Below are 26,211 nucleotides of genomic sequence, written 5' to 3'. Positions count from 1 at the left end.
AGCTGGGTGTTGTAGCCGGTGCCTGTAGTCCCAGCTACTTGGGAGGCTGAGGCAGGAGAATCGCTTGAGCCCAGGAGTTGGAGGTGGTTGTGAGTAGTGATGCCATGGCACTCTACCCAGGGTGATGGCTTGAGGCTCTGTCTCAAAAAAAAAAATTCATTTTAATATAGCCCAAAATATTTTCCTTTATGGTTTATTTCAGTGGTTCTCAACCTTCTTAATGCTGCAATGTATTTTTATTGTTAAAAAGGGGTTGTGACCCACAGGTTGAGAACCGCTGGTTTATTTGCTTTGTGTTCTTGCCTACCCCAAAGTCACACATTTTCTACATTTTATTTTAAAGGCTTTATGGACTTTGCTTTCCTATTAGATCTACGAGGGATCTGAAATTGAGTTTTGTGTATGGTGTGAGGTAGGGATCAAGGTTTCTTTCTTCCATGTGGTTATCCAGTGGACCCAGGGCCATTTACTAAAAGATCAGCCTTTCTTTGCTGTTAATCATTTTTGCTTGTTATAAATACTATGTATCATAGCCACCGGACCCAGCATTCCAAAAGAGCAAAAAGACTTTCAGAGAAATGTCTCTTCCTCCTTATGTGTCTCATCCTGCTAGTTAACATTTTTTTTTAAAAAAGGTTTTATTTTATTTTATTGACATCACAGCTCATAGCAACCTCCAACTCCTGGGCTTAGGGGATTCCCTCCTGAGTAGTTGGGGCCACAGGTGCCTTGGCTACTTTTTCTTGTGGTTTGGCCAGGACTGGTTTTGAACCCGCCACCTCTGGTATGTGGGGCCAGTGCCCTACTCACTGAGCCACAGGCACTGCCCCTAGTTAACATTTATCTCCAGGAAGGTATCCATTTGTTTCCTTCCCAAGGTTTTTTTTTCGTTGTTATTTGTTTGCTTTTTTAATTTTTTTTTTTTTTTTTGGAGCTATAACCCCTTTTATTTTCTGTTTAAAATCAAACAAAAAACAAACATCAATTCTTTTATACACTAACATCTTCCAAGTACATCGTTTGTACAAGAGAAAGACTAAGAACAAAAATGTGTTTACAGAGATCCAAACATATATGAGTGAGACGCTCTCTCACACAGCTTTCTGATGGTACTCAGGAGGAGCCACTTCATAATCGCTGGCACTAAACAATGTTGCAGAATTCTCTGCCAGATACTTTAGGAAATCATGAAGATAGTTCAGTAATAAAGCAAGGCTTTTCTCATCCAAAGGTGTATAGGCCAACATCGCTCCAATTCGTACAAATCTCAGTAGATGTGGTGCTCCATATACTTGGGACCTGGGTGTGTCAGGGTGATCTGCAAGAATTTCAGCATACTGCGGTCTCTCAAATTTGTACAGGAGCTGAGTGCCCAGCATTACATTGAAGTATTCTTTTATCCCCGCCACAACTTCATTAACAGCATACTCCTTATTATCTGTGTTTTCAGGAGATTTCTTGTAATTTGCATAATCCTCCAGAATGGAATCCACTTTCTTCTTAGCAGGAAGATAAAAGAGCTGTTTTTGCCTGGTAATTAACTCCCAGTCATCAACAAGCCAAGGTTTTAGCTCTTCAGGAACCTTTACTTTAACTTCAACTCTGTTCATGACTGTTTCTTCATTATCAACAGTAGGCTCTACCTGGGCCCTTTTCTTCCGAGGAGGTTGAGGTGTCTCACTGGTTTTGCCACCATCTCCATTTCCAGGTATTTTCTGCTTATTCTTCTTTGTTTTCACTTCAACATTTTTCTGTTGCAGACCAGATGTCTTCTTTCCTGGGGTAGCCCCTCTCATCTTCCCCTCTGCAGACTGCTCCTGATTGGTGTTTTGAAGTTCTCGCTGTTTCTGCAGATTGGTCTCCACATATTTGAGTACTCTGCTCTCTGGAACCCATTCATCCCAATTTTTATTCCAACCACTGTAATGTATAAAGTATTTCACTTGTTTGTCCTTTATGGCAACCTTTACACACTTTGCTTCATAAAGAAGAGGCCCATGAAAGCACAGTACTCGCTCACCCTCCTGGAATTTAGGCTTTGGATCCTGCTTTGGCGCCGCCGTTTATAAGTGATTCGTCGCCGCCTCCTTCTCCCACCACCCCCGACTACTGCCCCCTACTCTCTACCCCACTCAACTCCACGTCAGACCAGCCTTGGGGAACCGCCAGCTCTACATCCTGTTAAAAAAATTTTTTTTGACAGAGTCTCACTCTGTTGCTCAGGCTAGAGTGCTGTGGCATCAATTATTTCAGGGACTACCTCGAGCCACCATGCTGTTCTAAGAGTACCACTTATGCATTCTGTTCTATATTTTGCATTTCTTTTCCTTACTAATAAGAAATAATCTATAAGGTGTTAAGTGACAAAATGTACTGTTTTTATTTTAAGGTCTATCACTTTATGTAGAACATAATTTCTTTTTCTTTTTTTTTTTTTTTTTTTTGTGTGTGTGTGGTTTTTGGCCGGGGCTGGGTTTGAACCCGCCACCTCCAGCACATGGGACCAGCACCCTACTCCTTGAGCCACAGGCGCCACCCAGAACATAATTTCTTTAGCTAATTTCCCACCAATGGAGAACTAGGTTCTTCTTAGTCTTTTGCTACAGACAAGGCTCCGGTGAATAGCTGTGTACATTTCTCATTTTGCAAGTGTGTGTGTATCATTGGAAAAATTCTTGGAAGTAGGATAGCTAAATAAAAGGGTGTGTATTTTTATTTTTGAGACACCATCTCGCGTTGTTGCCTTGAGTAGAGTGCTATAGCATCATCCTAGCTCACAGCAACCTCAAACTCTCTTAGGCTCAAGAGATCTTATTGCCTCAGTTTTTCTATTTTGTAATAGAGGCAGGGTCTCACTTTTGTTTAGGCTGGTTTTGAACTCCTGAGCTCAATCAATCCACCTACCTCAGCCTTCCAGAGTGTTAGGATTATAAGCGTGAGCCACTGTGCCAGGTCAAAAGTGCTCTGTTTTGTTTAAGAATTTCCTCAGGGGCGGTGCCTGTGGCTCAGTGAGTAGGGCGCTGGCCCCATATGTGGAGGGTGGTGGGTTCAAACCCAGCCCTGGCCAAACTGCAACAAAAAAATAGCCGGGTGTTGTGGCAGGCACCTGTAGTCCCAGCTACTCTGGAGGCTGAGGCAAGAGAATCGCTTAAGCCCAGGAGCTGGAGGTTGCTGTGAGCTGTGTGATGCCATGGCACTCTACCAAGGGCCATGAAGTGAGACTCTGTCTCTACAAAAAAAAAAGAATTTCCTCAAATCTTTATTTTTTTGCAGTTTTTGGCCAGGGCTGGATTCGAACCCGCCACCTCCAGTATATGGGATCAGCGCCCTACTCCTTTGGGCCACAGGCACTGCCCTTAAAAGTTTTGATAATTTGGTTTTGTGTGTTTGTGAAGATAGGGTCTTGCTATATTGCCTAGGCTGATCTCAAACTCCTGGGCTCAAGAGATCTTCCTGCCTCAGTCTCTTGAGTAGCAGGGACTACAGGCTCACACCACCATGCCTGGCTAATTTTTTCTATTTTTGATAGAGATGGATCTTGTTCTTGCTCAGGCTAGTCTTGAACTCCTGGCCTTGAATGATCCTCCTAACCTCAGCCTACCAGAGTGCTAGGATTACAGGTGTGACCATTGATAACTTTGATGGATTTTTGCAAACCAAGCATTTAAGATGGAGATAACAGGCATTATACTCTCACTTGTGTCGGACTCCATAACTCTTGATTGTGCCCCAACTATATATTGGGCACTTTGCTGGGCACTGGGCATAAGAGGGGGTATGACCGACACAGAACCATCACCTCAAAGTATGTGATCACCATCTGAGATGAAGGCTCTGAAAGAAGGCTATAGTTCTAAAAGATCATGTAACAAAAACACCTGATAGAGTATGTGGGTATTAGGAAAGTCTCCTTAGAGAAAGTAATGATTGATTGAGCCACAGTAGGAAGAAAAATTGGAGATAATGCAAACAGAAGTGGGCACATGGAATAGTGGGGCTTTCCGGGCTAAGGGAACATTATATGCAGAAACCTTGTGATAATTTTCTATGGCTGCATAATAAGTCTCAAAGGCTTAGAACAATACCTGTGCATTATATCTTACGGTTTCTGTGGGCTGGGGATTTGGGAACAGCTCACTTGGGATCTCTCATGAGATTGTAGTCAGATATCATTCAGAATTATCATTGTCTGAGACTTTGACTGGGTTGGAGGAGCTACTTCTAAATTTGCTCCCTTACCTAATGGACAAAGTGATTCCTCTTTCTGTGGGCCTCCATGCAGGGCTCCCTAAGCATCTTCACAATATGGCACCTGACTTTCCTGAGAACAAGATGGTGCTGTGATGCCTTTTATGATCTTGCTTTGGAAGTCACTTGCCTTCTCTTGGCCCTATAGACTGGCCTTGATTGAGTATGGGAATAGACACCACAGGGGGTGAGTACTGAGGGGCGGGGGATGTTGGGATCCTCCTGGTAGCTAGTTACTGCAGGCCTTAGGTGTAAAGGGGCTAGGACTGGCTACAATGTGACTTGATTAGAGTGAGTGAGAAGGTGAGTGGCTGGGGTAGGCAGGGCTGGGCACCCAGGCCTGGCAGGCTGCAGTGGGGTAGAATGTTGAGTTTTCCCAAAGGGCACTGAGAAACCATTCAAGTGTATTCAGTGATGTAGGGAAGAGGTGACCCCATCAGATTTGGATTCTAAGAAGCTTCTTCCAGCTTCCATGTAGAGAACAGATGGTGAGAGGACCAAGCAGCAGCCCAGGAAGGAGGTTGTGCAGGTCCCTCAGCAAAGGGGACCATGGCCGGAGTGGGATGAGGGCTCTGGGGGAGAAGGGGCGCAGATCAGCTAATTGACTCAAAGGCTCTTTGAAGGAAAGAACTGCAAGGCTTAGTAGCAAGCCTCCTGTGGTCCCAAGTGGAGAGTCAGCCTACTCAAGAGTCCCATAAAGAGTAGGCTGTTCGATTCAGCAAGTACTACTCTATAGGACTTGGGTTGCCCTGGATCTGATTCTGGGTTTGGGCAATTTACTTGAGTCTGGAGAAGGAGATTTTTGAGGCCCATCCAAGATAAGAGTAGTAATGTGTCCCCACTGTACCCAAGTATTGCTGCTGTTGCTGCCTAGGCCTCCTGGGCCTGGCACTGACCATGGGTGACTCAGCTTCAGCCTTCTGACTAATCATGGCTCAGATCACGTGGCCAGCTCTGCACCAGTCCTTGGTTGAACTGACATCCTGGCCTCCCTGGAATATAGCCCTCCACCTAGAGGCCAGAATGTGGCCTGAGAAGCAGAGAGCTGAGACCTGGCAAGTATTTCTTGTGTTGGATTTGTAAACACTACTTTGGAGATGAAGAGGCAGAGGAAGAGAAACACCCACAAAAGCAGCTCCTAGTTTTTTTTTTTTTTTTTTTTGAGACAGAGCCCCAAGCTGTCACCCTGGGTAGAGTGCTATGGCATCACAGCTCACAGCAACCTCCAATTCCTGGGCTCAAGTGATTCTCCTGCCTCCACCTCCCAAGTAGCTGGGACTACAGGAGCCTGCCGCAATGCCTGGCTATTTTTTGGTTGGTGGGCCGGGCTTGATTCCAACCCGCCAGCTCAGGTGTATGTGGCTGGTGTCAAGCCTGTAGCTCCTAGTTTCTTTTTTTTTTTTATTTTATTATTATTTTTTTTTTTTGTAGAGACAGAGTTTCACTTTATTGCCCTCAGTAGAGTGCCGTGGCATCACACGGCTCACAGCAACCTCCAACTCCTGGGCTTCAGCGATTCTCCTGCCTCAGCCTCCCGAGTAGCTGGGACTACAGGCGCCCGCCACAACACCCAGCTATTTTGTTGTTGTTGCAGTTTGGCCGGGGCTGGGTTTGAACCGCTACCCTCGGCATATGGGGCCGGCGCCCTACTCACTGAGCCACAGGTGCCGCCAAGCTCCTAGTTTCTTAAGGGATGGGCTCGTATCTAGGCTGGTGGTGGGGAGCCACTCATGGTTTAACAGGTCGCTCTGAAGGATCCTGGCAGCTATCAGTATCTTCCCCCTCCACTTCACCCCAGGGCTTTGTGTGATTTTTTTTGTTGTTGTTGTTGTTGTTTGAAGTTTTTGGATACTTTGCTGAGAAGAATATGTTCCAGCTCCATCCATGTAAACATGAAAGAGGTAAAGTTCCTGGCTTGAACCCATCACCTCCGGCGTATGGGGCCAGCGCCCTACTCCGTTGAGCCACAGGCGACGCCCTGTGATTTCTAATGTATTCAGGAATCCTCAAATTTTTTTTTTTTTTTTGGTAGAGATAGTGTCTCACTTTATGGCCCTCAGTAGAGTGCCGTGGCCTCACACAGCTCACAGCAACCTCCAACTCCTGGGCTTAAGCGATTCTCTTGCCTCAGCCTCCCGAGTAGCTGGGACTACAGGCGCCTGCCACAACGCCCGGCTCTTTTTTGGTTGCAGTTTGGCCGGGGCTGGGTTTGAACCCGCCACCCTTGGTATATGGGGCTGGCGCCTTACCAACTGAGCCACAGGTGCCGCCTGGAATCCTCAAACTTTTTAAATGGGGGCCAGTTCACTCTCCCTCACACCATTGGTGGGCCGGACTATAGTTTAAAAAACAACTATGAACAAATTCCTATGCACACTGCACATATCTTATTTTGAAGTAAAAAACAAAAAGGGAACAAATACAATCACACCACCTCATGTGGCCTGCAGGCCATAGTTTGAGGACCCCTGGTATAGGTGAAGGGAACAAACCTGGGTTTGCAACCTGATCTGGTTTGGGTTTCTGCTTATAAAATGGAAGTCATGCTGTTGTAGGGGAGAAAATAGCTTTATTACTTACCAACGTTGTGCCTTAACTCTTCATCGAGCAACAACCTTGTGTTTTGTGTGTGTGTGTGTGTGTGTATATATATACAAAATTTTAAACTGTCTTTCTCCATCACTGCCCTTGATTGAGTATGGGAATAGACACCACAGGGTGTGATGCAGTGAGCTGAAGTGCAGGGACTTTGATCAGTGAGCTATGGCTCACTGCAGTCTTGAACTACTATGCTCAAGCAATCCTCTTGCCTCAGCCTTCTGAGTAGCTGGGACTATAGGCATATGCCATCACATCTGGCTTTTATTTTTTGTAGAGATGGGGTCTTGCTGTGTTGTCCAGGTTGGTCTCTAACTTCTGGCCTTAAGAAACCTCCCACCTCAGCCTCCCAAAGCACTGGGATTATAGGTACAAGCCACCATGATTGGCTACATCCTGTGTTTAATTCAACTGATATTTGCATTCCTCTAGAGCAGTGGTTCTCAACCTTCCTTATGCCGGGCCCTTTAATACAGCTCCTGTGGGTAGCAAACCACTGCTCTAGAGCTTGTACTCTGTTTAGGGATCAACTTGCTGAAGCCAACAGCTAAATCCAGCCCACTATCCGTTTTGTAAATAAAGTTTTTTTTTTTTTTTTTTTTTTTTTTTTTGAGGCAGTCTCTTTGTCACCCTTGGTAGAGTGCCATGGTGTCACAGCTCACAGCAACCGCCTGCTCTTGGGCTTAGGTGATTTTCTTTTTTTTGGCTTGGGCTGGGTTTGAACCTGTCACCTCTGGCATATGGGACCGGCACACCACCCCTTTGAGCCACAGACGCTGCCCGGGCTTAAGTGATTTTCTTGCCTCAGCCTCCCAAGTAGCTGGGACTATAGGCGCCTGGCTATTTTTTTTTTGTTGTTGTTGCAGTTTGCCCAGGACCGAGTTTGAACCCGCCACCCTTGGCATATGGGGCCAGCGCCCTACTCACTGAGCCACAGGCACTGCCCTATAAAAAAAGTTTTATTGGAACACAGTCATGCCTATTTATTTACATATTGGCTATAGCTGTTTCTGTGTTATGATGGCAGAGTTGAGTAGTTACAACAAAGAATGTGTGGCTAATAAAACCTGAATTTTTATTTATTTATTTATTTATTTATTTATTTATTTATTTATTTATTTTTTGCAGTTTTTGGCCAGGGCTGGGTTTGAACCCACTACCTCTGGCATATGGGGCTGGTGCCCTACCCCTTTGAGCCACAGGTGCTGCTGCCCCTTTTTTTATTTTTTATTTTTTGCGGTTTTTGGCCAGGGCTGGTTTGAACCCGCTACCTCTGGTATATGGGGACAGTGCCCCACTCCTTGAGCCACAGGTGTCACCCTATTATCTGGTTCTTTTTTTTTTTTTTTTTTTTTTTTTTAATTTTTAATTTTGGCCAGGGCTGGGCTTGAACCTGCCACCTCTGACATATGAGGCCGGCACCATAATCCTTTGAGCCACAGGAAGTTTGCTACCCCTGTTCTGATCTCATGGGATAGACAAATTATAAGACTGTGGATAAGAGAATTTGCAATGGCAGTAAATTATATGAAGAAACAGAATAATAGGATAGTATTATGGAGGTCAGGGAAAGTTTGAAGGGTTGCTTCCAGGTGCCTCTGTATAGATGCAACCTTTGCTCTGCGAGAATCTTCCAGAAGAGTGGTCTGGGCAGAAGTGATAACAAAAACAAAGGTCCTGGGGCGGCACCTGTGGCTCAAAGGAGTAGGGTGCTGGCCCCATATGCCAGAGGTGGTGGGTTCAAACCCAGCCCCGGCTAAAAACTGCAAAAAAAACACCACCACAAAAACGGTCCTGGAGTACATAGAGGTTGAAAGAACAAAAGTGGTCCAAGCAATGGTGCCCAATGACGGGTAGATAATGAGATGCATCTATCCCTGTAAATGCAATGAAATGCTTAGATTTTTTTTTTTTTTTCCCCAAGAACAGTGGGAAGTGTTGGAAGGTTTTAGGGGGAAACGAGAGAATGACATATTCTGATTTGGCTTTTTCAGAAAATTTCTTGGGCTGCAGTATGGAGAAAGGATTCTCTGAGGTAGCTGGGATGCCAGGGAGGAGACTTCTAGAATAGTCCAGGTACTCACCTGGATGATGGCACTCTGGGCTGGAAGTGGCAGGAGAATAGAAAGTAGAAAAACTTGGCTTGGTGTTTCAGAGTAAGAAGCAAGAGGCTGCTCGAGTTTTTTTTTTTTTTTTTTTTTTTTTTTTTTTTGCTGTTTTTGGCCACGGCTGGGTTTGAACCTGCCACCTCTGGCATATGGGGCCGGCACCCTACTCCTTTGAGCTACAGGCGCCGCCCACTGCTTGAGTTTTGTATGTGAGGGGTGGAGAAGCATTAAAGAAGGTGGTTGGGGGCAGCGCCTGTGGCTCAGTGAGTAGGGCGACGGCCCCATATGCCGAGGGTGGTGGGTTCAGGCCCAGCCCCGGCCAAACTGCAACAAAAAAAATAGCCGGGCGTTGTGGCGGGCGCCTGTAGTCCCAGCTGCTTGGGAGGCTGAGGCAAGAGAATCGCGTAAGCCCAAGAGTTAGAGGTTGCTGTGAGCCGTGTGACGCCACGGCACTCTACCCGAGGGCGGTACAGTGAGATTCTATCTCTACAAAAAAAAAAAAAGGTGGTTGGTTTTGTGGCCTGGGCAACTTGAAAATAGATCAACAAAGGTTTGGCATCAACTTACAGGGAGCCTTTGGGCACGTCATTTCCATGTCCCTGAACTTTTGTCCTCTCTGTAAAACAGATCAGGCCATCCCTTCCTTGTAAGGTTGGCAAAGCCATTGCAAAGAAAATCTGTCTAGAGGAAGTCCCCAATAAATGCAGCTGCTCTCCCTTGTGTCAATGCCCCTGAACAGATCTGTTCATTTGTTCTGTCTTCCCAAGCCTCTGTAAGCCCCCTTTCCCAGGGTGGGTTAGGTACCCTGATACTAAATTCTGCCAGGTGTATTCTGGCGAGTCTGTCTTCAATCTGTCATCTTCTATCCCTCCTCCTCATTCCATTTCTCCCCTCTATAGGCCATGAGAGATGGGGTCCTGATAACTCCCTTTATGTTGTTAAGGATTCAGTTAAGTCCTCTAAAGAGCCTAGCACCGTACATAATGCTGCTTAAATGTCAGTCGCCCTTAATTTTATTAATATTGTCTTTTGGTCTTCTTAGGTCCTACTATGTGTGAGTAAATCAGCGAACAGTGTGAGGTCCACTTCTGGCCCTGCCATCACCCCTCCCTGTCAACTGTTAGAGTAACCATGTATGCGTGTAAAAACTTTCACTTTGGCGGCACCCATACTCAGTGGGTAGGGCACCCGCCAGACACTGGGGCTGGTGGCTATCCTAATGAGCCTGAGGAAATATTGTGGCTTTGACTTGCTTTTCCCAGATGATTAATAATGTTTAGCATCTTATGTTTGTTGGCTATTTGCATATCTTCAGGGAGGTATCTATTTAAATCTTTTGCTTTTTTTTGTTTTTTTGCTGGGTTGTAGGATTACCTTTTTTTTTTTTTTTTTTTTTTTGTAGAGACAGAGTCTCACTGTACCGCCCTCGGGTAGAGTGCCATGACGTCACACGGCTCACAGCAACCTCTAACTCTTGGGCTTACGCGATTCTCTTGCCTCAGCCTCCCAAGCAGCTGGGACTACAGGCGCCCACCACAATGCCCGGGTATTTTTTTGTTGCAGTTTGCCCGGGGCTGGGTTTGAACTCGCCACCCTCGGCATATGGGGCCGGTGCCCTACTCACTGAGCCACAGGCGCCGCCCAGGGTTGTAGGATTTCTGTTACCCACACTGGAGTGCAGTGGTATGATCTATAGCTCACTGTAACCTTCAGTACTGGGGCTGAAGTGGTCCTCACATCTCAGCCTCCCAAAGTGCTGAAATTACAAGCATGAGCCACTATGCCTGGTTGGAATTCTTTATATATTCTGAATATTAACTCCACAGCCGGTAATATAGTTTGCAAATATTTTTCTCCCATTCTGTAGGTTGCCTTTTCATTTTTTTTCCTTCTGCTGTGTAGACATTTTTAAGTTTGATGTAGGCCCATTTTCCTATCCCTTTTTCTTTCTTTCTTCTTTTTTTTTTTTTTGAGACAGTCTTACTTTGTTGCCCTTGGTAGAGTGCTGTGGCATCATAGCTCATAACAACTTCAAGTTCTTCGGCTCAAGTGATCCTCTTGCCAAGGCTCATAACTCACAGCAACCTCAAACTAACTCCTGGGTTCAAGCAAATCCTTTTGACTCGGCCTTCTGAGTACCTGAGACTACAGGCGCCAGCCATAATGCCCAGCTATTTTTAGAGATTGGGTCTCACTCTGGCTCAGGCTGGTCTTGAACCCGTGAGGTCAGGCAATCCACCCTGAGGCATTGGCCTACCAGAGTGCTAGGATTGCAAGCAGTGTTGGGGTTACAGATGTGAACCACCGCACCGGTCTCTATCTTAACTTTTTTTGTTTTGAGATGTAGTCTCAGTAGCCCTGAGTAGACTGCCAAGGCTCATAACTCACAGCAACCTCAAACTTCAGGGTTTAAGCGAATCCTCTTGACTCAGCCTCTCAAGTAGCTGGGACTACAGGCGCCTTCCACAAGGCCCAGCTAGTTTTTCTATTTTTAGTAGAGCTGAAGTCTCATTTTGCTCAGTCTGGTCTGGAACTCCTGAGCTCAGGCAATCTACCCACTTCGGCCTCCCAGAGTGCTAGGATTTTTAGGTGTGAGCCACCTTGCCCTGCCTCTATCTTAGCTCTTGTTGCTTATTTTTTGGTGTCATACCAAGAGATCATTGTCAAATCCAATGTCATAAAGCTTTCTCATGTTTTTTCTTTTTTTTTTTTTTTTTTTTTTGTAGAGACAGAGTCTCACTGTACCTCCCTCGGGTAGAGTGCCGTGGCGTCACACGGCTCACAGCAACCTCCAACTCTTGGGCTTACACGATTCTCTTGCCTCACCCTCCCGAGCAGCTGGGACTACAGGCGCCCGCCACAACGCCCGGCTATTTTTTTTTTTTTTTGTTGCAGTTTGGCCGGGGCTGGGCCTGAACCCGCCACCCTCGGCACATGGGGCCGGCGCCCTACTCACTGAGCCACAGGCGCCGCCCTCATGTTTTTTCTTAAGAGTTCTATAGATTCAGGTTCGGTGTCTGTAGCTCAAGCAACTAGGACGTCAGCCACATACACCTGAGCTGGTGGGTTCGAATCCAGCCCAGCTGCCAAACAACAATGACAACTACAACCAAAAACTAGCCGGTCATTGTGGTGGGGGCCTGTAGTCCCAGCTACTTGGGAGGATGATGCAAGAGAAGCGCTTAAGTCCAAGAGTTGGAGGTTGGTATGAGCTGTGATGCTACAGCACTCTACCCAGGGCAACAGTTTGAGACTGTCTAAAAAAAAAAGTTCTATAGATTCAGGTCTTACATTTAGGAGTTTAATCCACTGTGAGGTTTTTTTTTTTTTTTTTTTTTTTTTTTTGAGACAAAGCCTCAAGCTGTCACCCTGGGTAGAGTGATGTGGCATCATAGCTCACAGCAACCTTCAACTCCTGGGCTCAAGCCAGTCTACTGCCTCCACCTCCCAAGTAGCTGGGACCACAGGGGCCTGCCACAACGCCTGGCTATTTTTTGGTTGTAGCCATCGTTGTTGTTTGGTGGGCCTGGGCTGGATTCGAACCTGCCAGCTCAGGTGTATGTGGCTGGCGCCTTAGCCACTTGAGCCACAGGCCCTGAGCCCACTGAGTTTTTGTACAAGGTGTTAGGTAATGATTCAATTTCAGTCTTTTACATGTGGCTATCCAGTTTTTCCAGGACCATTGGTTGAGACCTTCCCTTCCCCTCTCCTTTTTTTGTTGTTGTTGTTGTAGAGACAGAGTCTTACTTTATTGCCCTTGGTAGAGTGCAGTGATGTCACAATGCTCACAACAACCTCCAACTCCCGGGCTTAGGCGATTCTCTTGCCTCAGCCTCCCAAGCAGCTAGGACTACAGGCATCCGCCACAACGTCTGGCTATTTTTTGGTTGCAGTTCGGCTGGGGCCAGGTTTTAACCCACCACTCTTGGTATATGGGGCCGGCACTCTACCCACGGAGCCACAGGCACCGCCCCCCATTTTTTTTTTTTTTTTTTTTGAGACAGTCTCAAGCTGTAGCCTTGGGGAGAGCACCATGGCATCACAGCTACAGCAACCTCAAACTCTTGGGCTTAAGCGATTCTCTTGCTTCACCCGCCCAAATAGCTGAGATTACACAGGCGCCGGTCACAACGCCTGGGTATTTTTTTTGTTCTTGCAGTTGTCACTGTTTTACCTGGCCTGGGTTGGGTTTGAACTTGCCAGCTTTGGTGTATGTCGCTGGCACCGTAACCACTGTGCTTTGGGTGCTGAGCCTTTCTTTTCTTTTTTTTTTCAGTTTTTGGCCGGGGCTGGGTTTGAACCCGACACCTCCGGCATATGGGGCGGTGTCCTACTCCTTTGAGCCACAGGCACCACTCCATGCTGAGCCTATTTTTTTGAGACAGTCTCAGGCTGTCACCCTGAGTAGAGTGCAGTAGAATCATAGCTCACAGCAACCTCCAACTCTTGGGCTCAAGTGATCCTCTTGCCTCAGTTTTTCAATTTTTTTTTTTTACTAGAGATGTCCCGCTTTTTGCTCAGGCTGTTCTCCACCCACCTCTGTCTCCCAAAGTGCTAAGATTACAGGCGTGAGCCACCATGCTCACCTACTCTGGTGTTTTCTGTTTTTAAGAGAGAGTCTCACTTTGTTGCCCTCGGTAGAGTGCCATGCCGTCACAGCTCACAGCAACCTCCAGCTCTTGGGCTTAGGTGATTCTCTTGCCTCAGCCTCCCGAGTAGCTGGGACTATAGGCGCCTGGCTATTTTTTTTGTTGTTGCAGTTTGCCCAGGACCGAGTTTGAACCCGCCACCTTTGGTATATGGGGCCGGCGCCCTACTCACTTAGCTACAGGCACCGCCCTACTCTTTAAAAACAGAGGCTGTAGAAGTGGCCCAGGCCTCCCTACACTGCAAGATTCTCGATGCTAGCTGCAAATCCTGCTCATCCTCGGTATTTTTTTTACAGCAGGTGCTATTAGCCCTGTTTTATAGATGAGGACGCAAAGGCTGAGTCCAAATGTCCCCTGCAAGATAGTACAGTGAGCACAGAGGTAGAGGTTGGGTTGGAATTAAAGACTTTACTCAAGATCTCATGCACTCATAACACCTTGGGGGTCCAAAAGAATGAATGAACATCTCAGGCACTGCGCCCACCTCCCAGCAAACCCTGGAGCTTGGACCAACCCATTGCTCCAAGTGGGGGGGGTGTGAATGCCCGTCTCGCGCATGCGCAGCCCAGGGCCGCTCGTGGAACATCCCGCCTTCCCCCCTGTGCCTGGGCCAGGGTGGTACACGCTGTCTCCGCCTGCTGCCCTTCCCCATCGGTTTCCGCGCGAAAAGCCCGGCCGCTTGCGCTGTGTCTGCCTCTGCTGCAGCCTTTGAGATGCCGGCCCGCACCGCCCCAGCCCGGGTGCCTGCGCTGGCCTCCCCAGCCATCTCACTGCCCGACGATGTCCGTAGGCGGTAGGTGCCGTAAGGGACCCTCAGACGCGGGGAAGCACTGTGCTGAGGGAAGGGGGTCGTTACCCCTTGGGGTGGCCGGTGGCCGCGGCTGACAGAAGGGCGCGCATGCGCGGGGTAGTGCGGCGCGCATGGGTGCGTGGCGGCGGTTGGCGCGGGCAGGGTGGCACTTCCGGTCTTGCGTGCATTGGCCCTTTGGCGCCAAAATGGGCCGAGGCCTCGCAACAAACTGGTGACTAGAAACTTGGAAAGGGGGTCTTTTCTGACCCCTAAATAAAACAAGCTTTGGGTTCTTCTTTAGGGTCCCCTTCTTAAAGCCGCTGGGCGGGTTACTATCTCCAGTCTGGCCACACAGGAAGTGGGCAACTCGCGGTCTCCGGACACCTCTTGGTCCCTGGCACTCTGGCCTACAGTTCCGGTGCCCGGCCAGGTGCCCTGGGGTCTTAAAGGGTACCTCGGTGTTCCTGAGCTGCGTATCCCGATGGCGACCTCCAGAGACAGACTTCGCCAGTCGGGGTTAGGGCTCGGGCTCGGGCTCGGCCGGCTCAGGTTTACGCGCCCAGTCTTTTATTGGGGATGCTCTCCTTTACCTGGGACTGTGCCCACTGGGAAGTCGGATTCTGGAAGGAACTTTAACCAGGCAGCACAGGGTCAGGGCCCGGGAAGTGTGAAAGCTTAATGGTCTTTTCTAAGTCTGTGCCTGTGAGCCACTAGCATCCAGGAAGCCTTTTGTAGGGGACTGTGAGGGATGGTGGCTAACGTTGGGGTCCCTGCCTATAGCAGTTCATTCCTCTGTGGGACTTCTATGCACAGGAGTGCAGTGGGAACACTGGCCCCAGCCTCTTGTTCTTGAAGGGCATCAGTTCATTTCTGAAAACTTGTGCCAAGTGAAATGGACATCAGTCACGGGAACCCTGACCAGGCCTGGATGATTTCAACTGGGTTTATGAAACCACTTTTGGCATCTTATTTCCCTGGGCTTCTGCCAGGCCAGTTCTGATTTCGGCTTTGGGGGCTGGAGAAGATGTCTTGATGAACATATCTATACCTGTATCTTCCGAAGATATAACTTGAAATGGAATTAAGGAAGTACAGGGCTTCATGATGTTAGATTCAAATCAGAGAAGTTAGGGCCCAGCCTTTTCTTTTTCTTTATTCTTTTTTTGTTTGTTTGTTTTGCAGTTTTTGGCCTGGGGTCAGGTTTGCACCCACCACTTCCGGTATGTGGGGCCAGTGCCCTGCTCCTTTGAGCCACAGGCACTACCCCCAGCCTTTTCTTGAGACATGGCCTTACTCTGTCTGCTGGGCTAGAGTGCCGTAGTGTCATAACTCACTGCAGTCTGACTCCTGGGTTCAGGTATTCTTCCTGCCTCAACCTTCTGAATGGCTGAGACTATAGGTGCCTGCTACCACACCTGGCTGATTTTTCTGTTTTTTTGTAGAGATAAGGCCTTGCTCTGTTGCCCAGGCTGGGCTTGAACTCCTGGCCTCAAGTGGTTCTCCCATAGTACTAGGATTTAGGATTTTAGGCGTAAGCTACCATGCCTCCCTAGCCCAGCCTTCTTGATAATTCTGTCTCTGCTGTCTTGGCTGATGGCCTTAAACAAGCATATGCTGCTTCCGCATCTATGGGCTAGGGATAATAACGTGACCTTTCAATTGCTATTGGCACTTAAAGGCTCACATGGTAGTGGCTAACTTAGCTTACTTTTTTTTTTTTTTTAGTTCTAATGTCATTAATTATTGAACATTTTATATTATTTAATTGCAATGAGTTTTTTGGTTTGTTTTTTTTTTTTTTTTTGTTTTGTTGAGACAGAGTCCTACCCCTATGCTCTTAGCAGAGTGCAGTGGCATCATAGCTCACTGCAACCTCAGACTTGGGTCTGTGGGCATCCCGCTGCCTCAGCCTTCGGAAGCCGCTGGGATTACAGGCACTCGGCTGGGCTAGGTTTTTCCATTTATTTTTGTAGGAGTTGGGGTCTCACTGTCACTCAGGCAAGTCTCGAACACCTGAGCTTAAGCAATTCTCCCTCCTCAGTCTCCCACAGTACTGGGATTACAGGTGTGAGCCACTGCGCCCAGCTGCAATGAGTTCTTAAAAGTGGCTGTTGGCTCAGCTCCTGTAGCTCATTGGTTAGGGCTCTGGTCACATGCACCAGGGCTGGTGGGTTCGAACCTGGCCAGGGCCTGCTAAACAATGACAACTGCAACAAAAAAATAGCTGGGCATTGTGGCGGGTGCCTGTAGTCCCAGTTACTTGGGAGGCTGAGGCAAGAGAATCACTTAAGCCCAAGAGTTTGAGGTTGCTGTGAGCTGTGATGCCGTGGCCCTCTACTGATGGTGACATAGTGAGACTCCAAAAAAAAATAAAGTGGATGCTGCAGGAGTTAGTTGCCAGGAAGCAGGGATTCCTACTGAAGTTTGTTCCTAGCCAAAATCTTTCCCTTCCGCTAGAGGTTGCCGAAAAGCCACTGGTTCAGGGTCTCTAGGCTTTCACAAGTGTCTTATTTAGCTAAATTTGAATACCTTTAGGTGAGTCTTACTAAGGACCATTGGCGGGGTGCAGTGACTCACACTCGTAATGCTAGCATTCTATGAGGCAGAGGCAGGAGGATTGCTTGAGACCAGCCTGAGCGATAGAGACCCTGTCTCTCTAAAAAAAAAACAAAATTAGTCGGGCATAGCGGTACACACCTGTAGTTCTAGCTATGTTGGAGGCTGAAGCAGAATTGTTTGACTCTGGGCATTTGAGGACATAGTGAGTTATGGTGATGCCACTGTACTACCAGCCCTGGCTACAGAGTGAGACTCTGCCTCCAAAAAACCCCAAAAAGGGCACCATTGATCCTATTTCCATTTTTCGTCAAACTTATTGTAGGCATTGGAGTTTTGGATGCTTGCTTTTGACTATGTCGTAAACGTTGAAAGTATTTACTTTATATGAATCACTTACCTGATTTTTTTCCACTTAAAAATATTTCATTGTATGACAAATATGTAAACACAGCATCTAACCATCCCTTAAACTTAGATTTACAAATAGAGGTATAACTTTTTGACTTCAGAAAATTAATAGAGGGCCTGGCATGGTGGCTTATGCCTATAATCCTAGCATTCTGGGAGGCCCAATCAGGAGGATCGCCTGAGCCCAGGAGTTTGAGACCAGTCTGAGCCAGATTGAGACTCCACCTCTAAAAATAGCTGGTGTTGTGGTGGGTGCCTGTAGTCCCAGCTACTTGGGAGGCTGAGGCAAGAGGATCACTTGACCCTAGGAGTTTGAGGTTGCTGTGAGCTGTGACTCCGTAGCACTCTAGGGTGACAAAGTGAGACTCTGCCTCAAAAAAAGTAGTAGAAAAATCTTATTTACAAGAGAGATAGCTAGTTCTAGTACAATAAATACTTTAGGAGCTAAATTAGGCCTGATCTTCATTTGTGTACCTTTGTCACTTCTGGTAACTTGTGTTTATACAGTTGAGTATCCCTTATCTGAAATGCTTGGACCAGAAGTGCTTCAGATGTTAGATATTTGCATTTTGGAATAGTCAGTCATGTGTTGCTTAATGATGGGGATACGTTCGAAGAAATTCATAGTTAGATGATTTTTGTTGGGCAAACCTGGATAGTGTAACCTGCTATATACCTAGGCTATATGGATAGACTATTGCTCCTAGTCTACAAACCTGTACAACATGTTTCAGTAATGAATGCTGTAGTTATTTGTAACACATTGGTATGTGTTTCTAAACATGTAAATAGAAAAGGAGCAGTAAAAATATAGTACTATAATTTTATGGGACTTACTCTCAAATATGCAGTCTGTCATTGACCAAAACATTCTGTGGCACATGACTTTATTTGCATTCTCTTTTTTTTTTTTTTTTTGTGGTTTTTGGTTGAGGCTGGGTTTGAACCCACCACGTCCAGCATATGGGACTGGCGCCCTATCCCTTTGAGCCATAGGCACCGCCCTCTTTTTTTTTTTTTTTTTTTTTTTGTAGAGACAGTCTCACTTTATCACCCTCAGTCGAGTGCTGTGCTGTCACCACTCACAGCAACCTCCAGCTCTTAGTCTTAGGTGATTCTGTTGCCATAGCCTCCTGAGTACCTGGGACTACAGGTGCCCACCACAATGCCCAGCTATTTTTTTTTTTTTTTTGTTGTTGTTGTTGTTGCAGTTTGGCTAGAGCTGGGTTTGAACCCACCACCCTCGGTATATGGGGCTGGCCTCCTACTCACTGAGCCACAGGCGCCGCCTTTATTTATTTTTTTTGAGACAGAATCTCACTTTGTTGCCCTCGGTTGAGTGCCTTGCCGTCACAACTCACAGCAACCTCCAACTCTTGGCCTTAAGTGATTCTCTTGCCTCACCCTCCTGAGTAAGCGCCCACCACAACACCTGGCTATTTTTTCGTTGCAGTTGTTGTTGTTTGGCAGGCCCAGGCTGGATTCAAACCTGCCAGCTCCAATGTATGTGGCTGACGCCCTAGACGCTCAGCTATAGGCACTGAGCCACCCTATTTGCATTCTACCTACTGGTTCTGTATCCCTCATCCAGTGCCTGAAATGCCCCAATGAGCATTTCCTTTAAGTCATTGTCAGTGCTCAAAAAGTTACAGATTTTGGAGCATTTCAGATTTTCAGATCAGGGATACTCACCCTGTATGCAGGGGTTTTTGTTTTTGTTTATTTTGTTTTGAGACAGGGTTTTTTTTTTGTTGTTTTGTTTTTATTTTTTGTAGAGACAGTCTCACTTTACCGCCTTCGGTAGAGTGCCATGATGTCACAGGACTCATAGCAACCTCCAGCTCTTGGGCTTAAGTGATTCTCTTGCCTCAGCCTCCCGAGCAGCTGGAACTACAGGCACCTGCCACAATGCCTGGCTATTTTTTTGTTACAGTTTGGCTGGGGGTGGGTTTGAACCCGCCACCCTTGGTATATGGGGCCAGCGCCCTACTCACTGAGCCACAGGCACCGCCCTTGAGACAGGGTTTTGCCCTATTGCTAGAGTCCAGTGGTGTCGTTATAGCTCACTGCAACCTCAAACTCTTGGGCTCAATTAAACTTTGGACCTCAGCCTCCCAAGTAGTCTAGACTACAGGTGTGCTATGATACCTTGCTAATTTTTGTATTTTTTTGTAGAGACAAGGTCTTCCTTTTGCTTAGACTGGTTTTGAACTCCTTCCCTCAACAGGCCTCCTGCCTCAGAATTCCAAAGTGCTAGGATTACAGGTGTGAGTCACTGCACCGGTTGCAAGCTTCTTTTTTAGCTCCATCGAATACTTAATAGTAGAAAGTATTTTCAGTGTTTGGATTTCTAGGTCTTTAACTTCATTTTGGAGTATAGTATACCCTAAGTCTTCTAAAACCATGTCTTTCAGGGCAAGCCACATTTTCCAGCTTGATTTCTTGAGTTGCTATAATTTGCACAGCAAAAGTAATAGTCTCCCATTTGTCTTCCTGCTCTCAGTCAGATCCATTTTTATTTTTTTGAGACAGTCTCACTTTGTTGCTGCCAGTGGAGTACGTGACCATCATAGCTCACAGCAACCTCAAACTCTTGGGCTCAAGTAATCCTCTTACCTCAGCCTCCAGAATAGCTGGGACTATAGGAGCCAGCCACAACACCTGCTATTTTTAGAGACAAGGTCTTGCTCTAGTTCAGGCTTGCCTCAAACGGGTGAGCTTACCATGCCTGGCTTTTCAGATACATTTTTATAAAGTAGAAACTTTGTTCCTTTTAAAACACAAGCTGGAGCCAGTGGTTACCCTGTTCCACACTCTGCCTGACACTCTTTGGCTGAAGTCTAGATTTTTTTTTTTTTTTTTTTTTTTTTTGAGACAGTCTCTCAAGCTGTTACCCTGCGTAGAGTGCTATGACATCACAGCTCACAGCAACCTCCAACTCATGGGCTCAAGCGATTCTACTGCCTCTGCCTCTCAAGTAGCTGGGCCTACAGGCACCCGCCACAATGCCTGGCTGTTTTTTGGTTGCAGCCGTCCTTGTTTGGTGGGCCCAGGCTGGATTCAAATCCGCCAGTTCAGGTGTATGTGGCTGGCATCTTAGCCGCTTGAGCCACAGGCTCTGAACGTGAAGTCTAGAGTACTTATCTGCCTGTGTGCCTCATTGTGTGCTCCTCTCAATTTACATAGGCCTTGTTTCGCATTCTCTGAGCTAGAGAACAACCAGTGGGAGGCTAGATTCATTTTACTCCTTACCCAAGCTGGCTGCTAATCATTCATTCTTCATTTAAAGTTTTTTTGTTTTTTTTTTTATTGTTGGGGATTCGTTGAGGGTACAATAAGCCAGGTTACACTGATTGCATATTTAAAGTTTTTTTACATGTAGGGTTTTGCTCTGCAGCACAGGCTAGAGTGCAGTCATGAATTTATGATTCAAGTGATCCTCCTTCTATATAGCTAGGACTATAGGTGTGTGCCACCAGACCCAGCTGATTTTTATTTTTTGTTGGGGTGGAGTCTCACTGTGTTGTCTAGGCTGGTCGTAAATTCCTGGCCTCAAGAGGTTCTACTGCCTCACCCTCCCAAAGCACTAGGATTATAGAAATATGTGCCATTCTGGTTGGCCTGTTCATTCATTTTTTTTTTTTTTTTTTGAGACAGTTTCATTATGTCGCCCTTGGTAGAGTGCCATGGCGTCATAGCTCACAGCAACCCCAAACTCTTGGGCTTAAGTGATTCTCTTGCCTCAGCCTTCCAAGTAGCTGGGACTATAGGCGCCTGCTACAAGGCCCCGCTATGTTTTGTTGTTGTTGTTGTCGTCATTGTTTAGCAGGTTCAAACCTGGGCCAGGTTCGAACCTGCCAGCCCTGGTGCATGTTGCCGGTTCCCTAACCACTGAGCATAGATGCTGAGCTGATTCTTTTATTTTTTAATGTGTGTGTGTGTGTATATATATATATATATATATATATACACACACACACACAGTATTTCGTTTTCTTTTCTTTTTTTTTGAGACAGTCTCACTTTGTCGCCCCCTGGTAGAGTGCCTTGGCATCATATCTCACAGCAACCTCAAACTCTCGGGTTCAAACCATTCTCTTGCTTAGCCTCCTGAGTAACTGGGGCTACAGGCGCCCACCACAACACCCGGCTATTTTTAGAGGCAAGGTCTTGCTTTGGCTCAGGCTGGTCTTGAACCTGTGAGCTCAGGCAATCCACCCACCTCAGCCTCCCAGAGTGCTAAGATTACAGGCGTGAGCCACCACGCCCCGCCAGTATTTTATTTTCATTTCATTTTATTTGACAAAGTCTCACTTTGTCACCTGGATAGAGTGCTGTGGTGTCATGGCTCAAGCGCTCCTCTTGCCTCAGCCCAGAGGGACCAGAGGCACCCACCACAACGCCAGGCTATGTTTTTAGAGAAAGGCTTTTGCTCTAGCACACCCACCTCAGACTCCCAGAGTGCTAGGATTACAGGCGTGAGCCACTGTGCACGGCCCCAACCTCAAACTCTTAGGCTCAAGTTATCCTCCTGCTTCAGTCAACACCCTGTCATTTATTTATTTATTGTATTATTATTTTTGACAGAGCCTCAAACTGTCGCCTTTTGGTAGAGTGCTGTGGTATCACAGCAACCTCCAACTCCTGGGCTTAAGCGATTCTCTTGCCTCAGCCTGCGAAGTAGCTGGGACTACATTCGCCTGCCACAAGGCCCGGCTATTTTTTGGTTGTAGTAGTTGTTTGGCAGGCCTGGGCTGGATTCGAATCCACCAGCTCTGGTGTATGTGGCTGGCGTCTTAGCCACTTGAGCTTCAGGCGCTGAGCCCATTTATTTATTTTTTTGAGAAAGGTTCTCTTGCTACGAGTGCCGAGCCACATTTATTTTTTGTAGTGACAGAGTTTATAGGTTTGAGCCACTACATTCAGTCTATTAGTTAATTCTTTTTTTTATTTTAAAAAAAATTTTTTTTAGGGTGGCGCCTGTGGCTCAGCGGGTAGGGAGCCAGCCCCATATGCTGAGGGTGGTGGGTTCAAGCCCGGCCCCGGCCAAACTGCAACAACAACAAAAAAAATAGCCGGGCGTTGTGTCAGGCGCCTGTAGTCCCAGCTACTCGGGAGGCTGAGGCAAGAGAATTGCCTAAGTCCAGGAGTTGGAGGTTGCTGTGAGCTGTGTGACTCCACGGCACTCTACCAAGGGCGATAAAGTGAGACTCTGTCTCTACAAAAAAAAATTTTTTTTTGAGACAGAGCCTAAAGCTGTCACCCTGAGTAGAGTGCTCTAGCATCACAGCTCACAGCAACCTCCAACTCCTGGGCTCAAGCAAGTCTCCTGCCTCTGCCTCCCAAGTAGCTGGGATTACAAGTGCCTACCACAATGCCCGGCTATTTTTTTGGTTGCAGCTGTCATCATTGTTTGGCAGGCCCGGGCTGGATTTGAACCTGCCAGCCCAGGTGTATGTGGCTGGTGCCTTAGCTGTTTGAGCCATAGGCACTGAGCCTATTAGTTCATTCTTAATGTCTCAGAAAGACATCCCAGCTTTTCTGCAATAAGAAAGGTTTTGAGGCTCAGCGCCCATAGCTCAGTGAGTAAGGGTGCCAGCCATATACACCAAGGCTGGTGGGTTTGAGCTCAGCCTGAGCCTGCTAAACGACGACAACTGCAACCAAAAATAGCCGGGCACTGTGGTGGGCGCCTGTAGTCCCAGCTACTTGGGAGGCTGAGGTAAAAGAATTACTTGGGCGGCGCCTGTGGCTCAAGGAGTAGGGCGCCGGTCCCACATGCCGGAGGTGGCAGGTTCAAACCTAGCCACGGCCAAAAAAAAAAAAAAAAGGATGCTGATAAAAAAAAAAAATTACTTAAGCCCTGTGAGGTTGCTGTGAGCTGTGATGCCACAGCACTCTACCAAGGGCAACATAGACTCTGCCTCAAAAAAAGAAAAAGGGAAGGTATTGAATTCTGTCAGTGTATCCTGTATACTGGCTTCTCAGCTCTGGAGTTAATTCAGAGACTGTTAGCAGAGCATATTTGCCTTATTCGTTATATCTGCAGCTTGGAGCACAATAGATTGTCAAATGGTTGCATGCCAGCTTTTCTCCTGTGTGTCCTGGAATTACACACTGATGGCTAGCAGCCTCCTTTGCACAACTAATTAGTCTTTGTAATTACCACAGCTTTCTTACCAGCTGGTCTTTCTGTGATTAGATTAAGCTGGGTCTTGGGCACTAGTTCCATGGGAATAGATACTGAATAGGGCAAAATTTATCTTTTATAATAAAGCTACTCTGTGGTATGATTCATATCCTTCCCTGTTACTTACCAGCTGTGTGGCTCATTCATCTGACCTCTTGATGTTTTGGTGTTTCTTCTAAAAAATGGGGTTGGGGCTGCCTGCTCTCAGGGAGCATTTTGAAGACTAGTTGAATTCATAGGCATAAATGTCTTAGAGTAGCACCTGCCCAAAGGCCTTCATCAGTTCTCACATGTTTATGTGTGTATTGGACATATTATGAGCTGATTCCAGATTACTGCAATAAAGGAATATTACAACAAGCGAGCCACACGTATTTTTTGGCTTCCTGGTACATATATCATCTTTACACTATTGTAGTCAGGCTCAGCGCCCTCTTAAATATCACTATTTCTAAGAAATGTACTTACCTTAATTTTGAGATACTATATTACTAAAAAATGCTAGCAATCATCTGAGCCTTCAGCAAGCCAGTTGTTTTGGTGGTATAGGTCTTGCCTTAATTGTTGACTGTTGACTGATTAGGGTGGTGGTTGCTGAAGGTTGGGGTGGCTATGGCAATTTATTAACAAGACGGCAATGAAGTTTGCCGAATCAATTGGTTCTTTTTATGAAAGATTTCTCTGCAATGCTGTTTGATAGCATTTTACCCACAGTAGAACTTTTTTGTTGTTCTTTTTTGGCCAGGGCTGGGTTTGAACCTGCCACCTCCAGTATATGGGGCTGGTGCCCTACTCTTTGAACCACAGGTGCCACCTTTTTTCTTTTTCTTTTTTTGAGACAGTCTCACTGTGTCACCCTCGGTAGAGTGCCGTGGTGTCATAGCTCACAGCAACCTCAAACTCTTGGGCTCAACCGATTCTCTTGCCTCAGCCTCCCGAATAGCCAGGACTACAGGCATCCCCCACAACACCTGGCTATTTTTAGAGACGAGGTCTTGTTCTTGCTCAGGCTGGTCTGGAACCTGCGAGCTCAGGCAGTCCATCCACCTTGGCCTTCTAGTGTGCTAGGATTACAAGCGTGAGCCACCGTGCCTGGCCCACAGTAGAACATTTTCAAAGTTGGAGCCCTTTCAAACCCTGCCACAGCTTTGTCAACAGTTTATTAATATTCTAAATCCTTTTCTTGTGTCATAGCATCTTCATTAGGAGTAGATTCCATCTCAAACCATTTTCTTTGCTTATCTGTAAGAATCAACTTCTTGTTTTGAGACAGTCTCATGTCGCCCTCTGTAGAGTGCAGTAGCATCATCGCTCACAGCAACCACCAACTCTTGGGCTTAAGCGATTCTCTTGCCTCAGCCTCCCAAGTAGCTGGGACTACAGGCGCCCTCCACAATGGCCAGCTATTTTTCTACTGCAGTTGTCATTGTTGCTTAGCTGGCCTGGGCTCCGTTCAATCCCACCAGCCTCAGTGTATGTAGCTGGCCCTGTAACCACTGTGCTTGTGCGGAGCCTCAACTTCTTAATCTATTTAAGTTTTATGAAAATATAGTAATTCAGGGCGGTGCCTATGGCTCAAGGAGTAGGGCGCCAGCCCTGTATACCGGAGGTGGCAGGTTCAAACCTGGCCCCGGCCAAAAACTGCAAAAAATATGTATATATTGGGTAGCGCCTGTGGATCAGTGGGTAGGGCACCGGTCCCATATGCCAAGGGTGGCCGGTTCAAACCCAGCCCCAGCCAAACTGCAACAAAAAAATAGCCGGGCGTTGTGGCTGGCACCTGTAGTCCCAGCTCTACTCAGGAGGCTGAGGCAAGAGAATTGCCTAAGCCCAAGAGCTAGAGGTTGCTGTGAGCTGTGACACCATGTCACTCTACCGAGGGCAATAAAGTGAAAAGGAAAAAAGAAAACATAGCAATTCAGTTATATCTTCAGGCTCAACTTCTAATTCTGGTTTTGTTCCAATTTCTCCCACATGTGCAGTTTCTCTGCAGTATATCTGCAGAGGTACTGAAATCTTGTACCCCTTAGAGTCATTCATGAGAGCTGGAATCACCTTCTTTCAAACTCCGTTGTGTTTTTTTTTTTTGGAGACAGTCTTACTTTATCGCCCTCCATAGAGTGCTGTAGCGTCACAGCTCACAGAAACCTCAAACTCCTGGGCTTAAGCTATTCTCTTGCCTCAGCCTCCCGAGTAGCTGGGACTACAGGTGCCTGTCACAACACCCAACTATTTTTTTCGTTGTTGTTGCAGTTGTCATTGTTCAGCAGGCCTGGGCTGGGTTTGAACCCACCAGCACAACCGTGCATGTGCCAGTGCCCTAACCACTGAGCTACATGTGCTGAGCCTCTCCAGGAGGTTTTCAATTGACTTTGCCCAGATCCATCAGAGGAATCACTGTCTATGGCCTTACAAAATGTATTTTCTTTTTGCAATTTTTGGGTCAGGTTTGAACCTGCCACCTCTGGTATATGGGTGGGGCCAGCGCCCTACTCCTTTGAGCCACAGATGCCGCCCTATTTCCTTTTTTTCTTCTGAGACAGTCTCACTGTTATCCCAGGCAGGTGTCAGTCAGCTGAGCTCACAGCAACCTCAAACGTGGGTTCAAGCCATCTTCCTGCCTCAGCTTCTTGAGTAGCTGGGACTACAGGTCCCTGCCAC

At 46.9% G+C, this 26,211-nt stretch overlaps 1 protein-coding gene and 1 pseudogene across 3 annotated transcripts in view; one reads left to right on the top strand and one right to left on the bottom strand.

Moving 5' to 3' along the window:
- Positions 1-958: 958 nt before the first annotated feature.
- On the bottom strand, positions 959-2,036 carry LOC128582154 (mortality factor 4-like protein 1; annotated as a pseudogene). Its single transcript, XR_008378996.1, has one exon. The product of XR_008378996.1 is annotated as a mortality factor 4-like protein 1 (transcript).
- Positions 2,037-14,045: 12,009 nt separating this feature from the next.
- Positions 14,046-26,211, top strand: part of DNMT1 (DNA methyltransferase 1) — a 70,597-nt gene continuing 58,431 nt past the window's right edge. The window contains exon 1 of one of the 2 annotated variants that reach the window (XM_053585773.1): positions 14,046-14,396. In XM_053585773.1, the coding sequence (XP_053441748.1) occupies positions 14,062-14,396 (335 nt within the window). In that variant the 5' untranslated portion in view covers positions 14,046-14,061. The remainder of the gene's footprint in view (positions 14,397-26,211) is intronic. The other variant, XM_053585774.1, reaches the window with a different exon arrangement.

Source organism: Nycticebus coucang, chromosome 3 (assembly GCF_027406575.1).
Source record: "Nycticebus coucang isolate mNycCou1 chromosome 3, mNycCou1.pri, whole genome shotgun sequence".
Lineage (NCBI taxonomy): Eukaryota > Metazoa > Chordata > Mammalia > Primates > Lorisidae > Nycticebus > Nycticebus coucang.
This window is presented reverse-complemented; position numbering and strand designations above follow the sequence as displayed.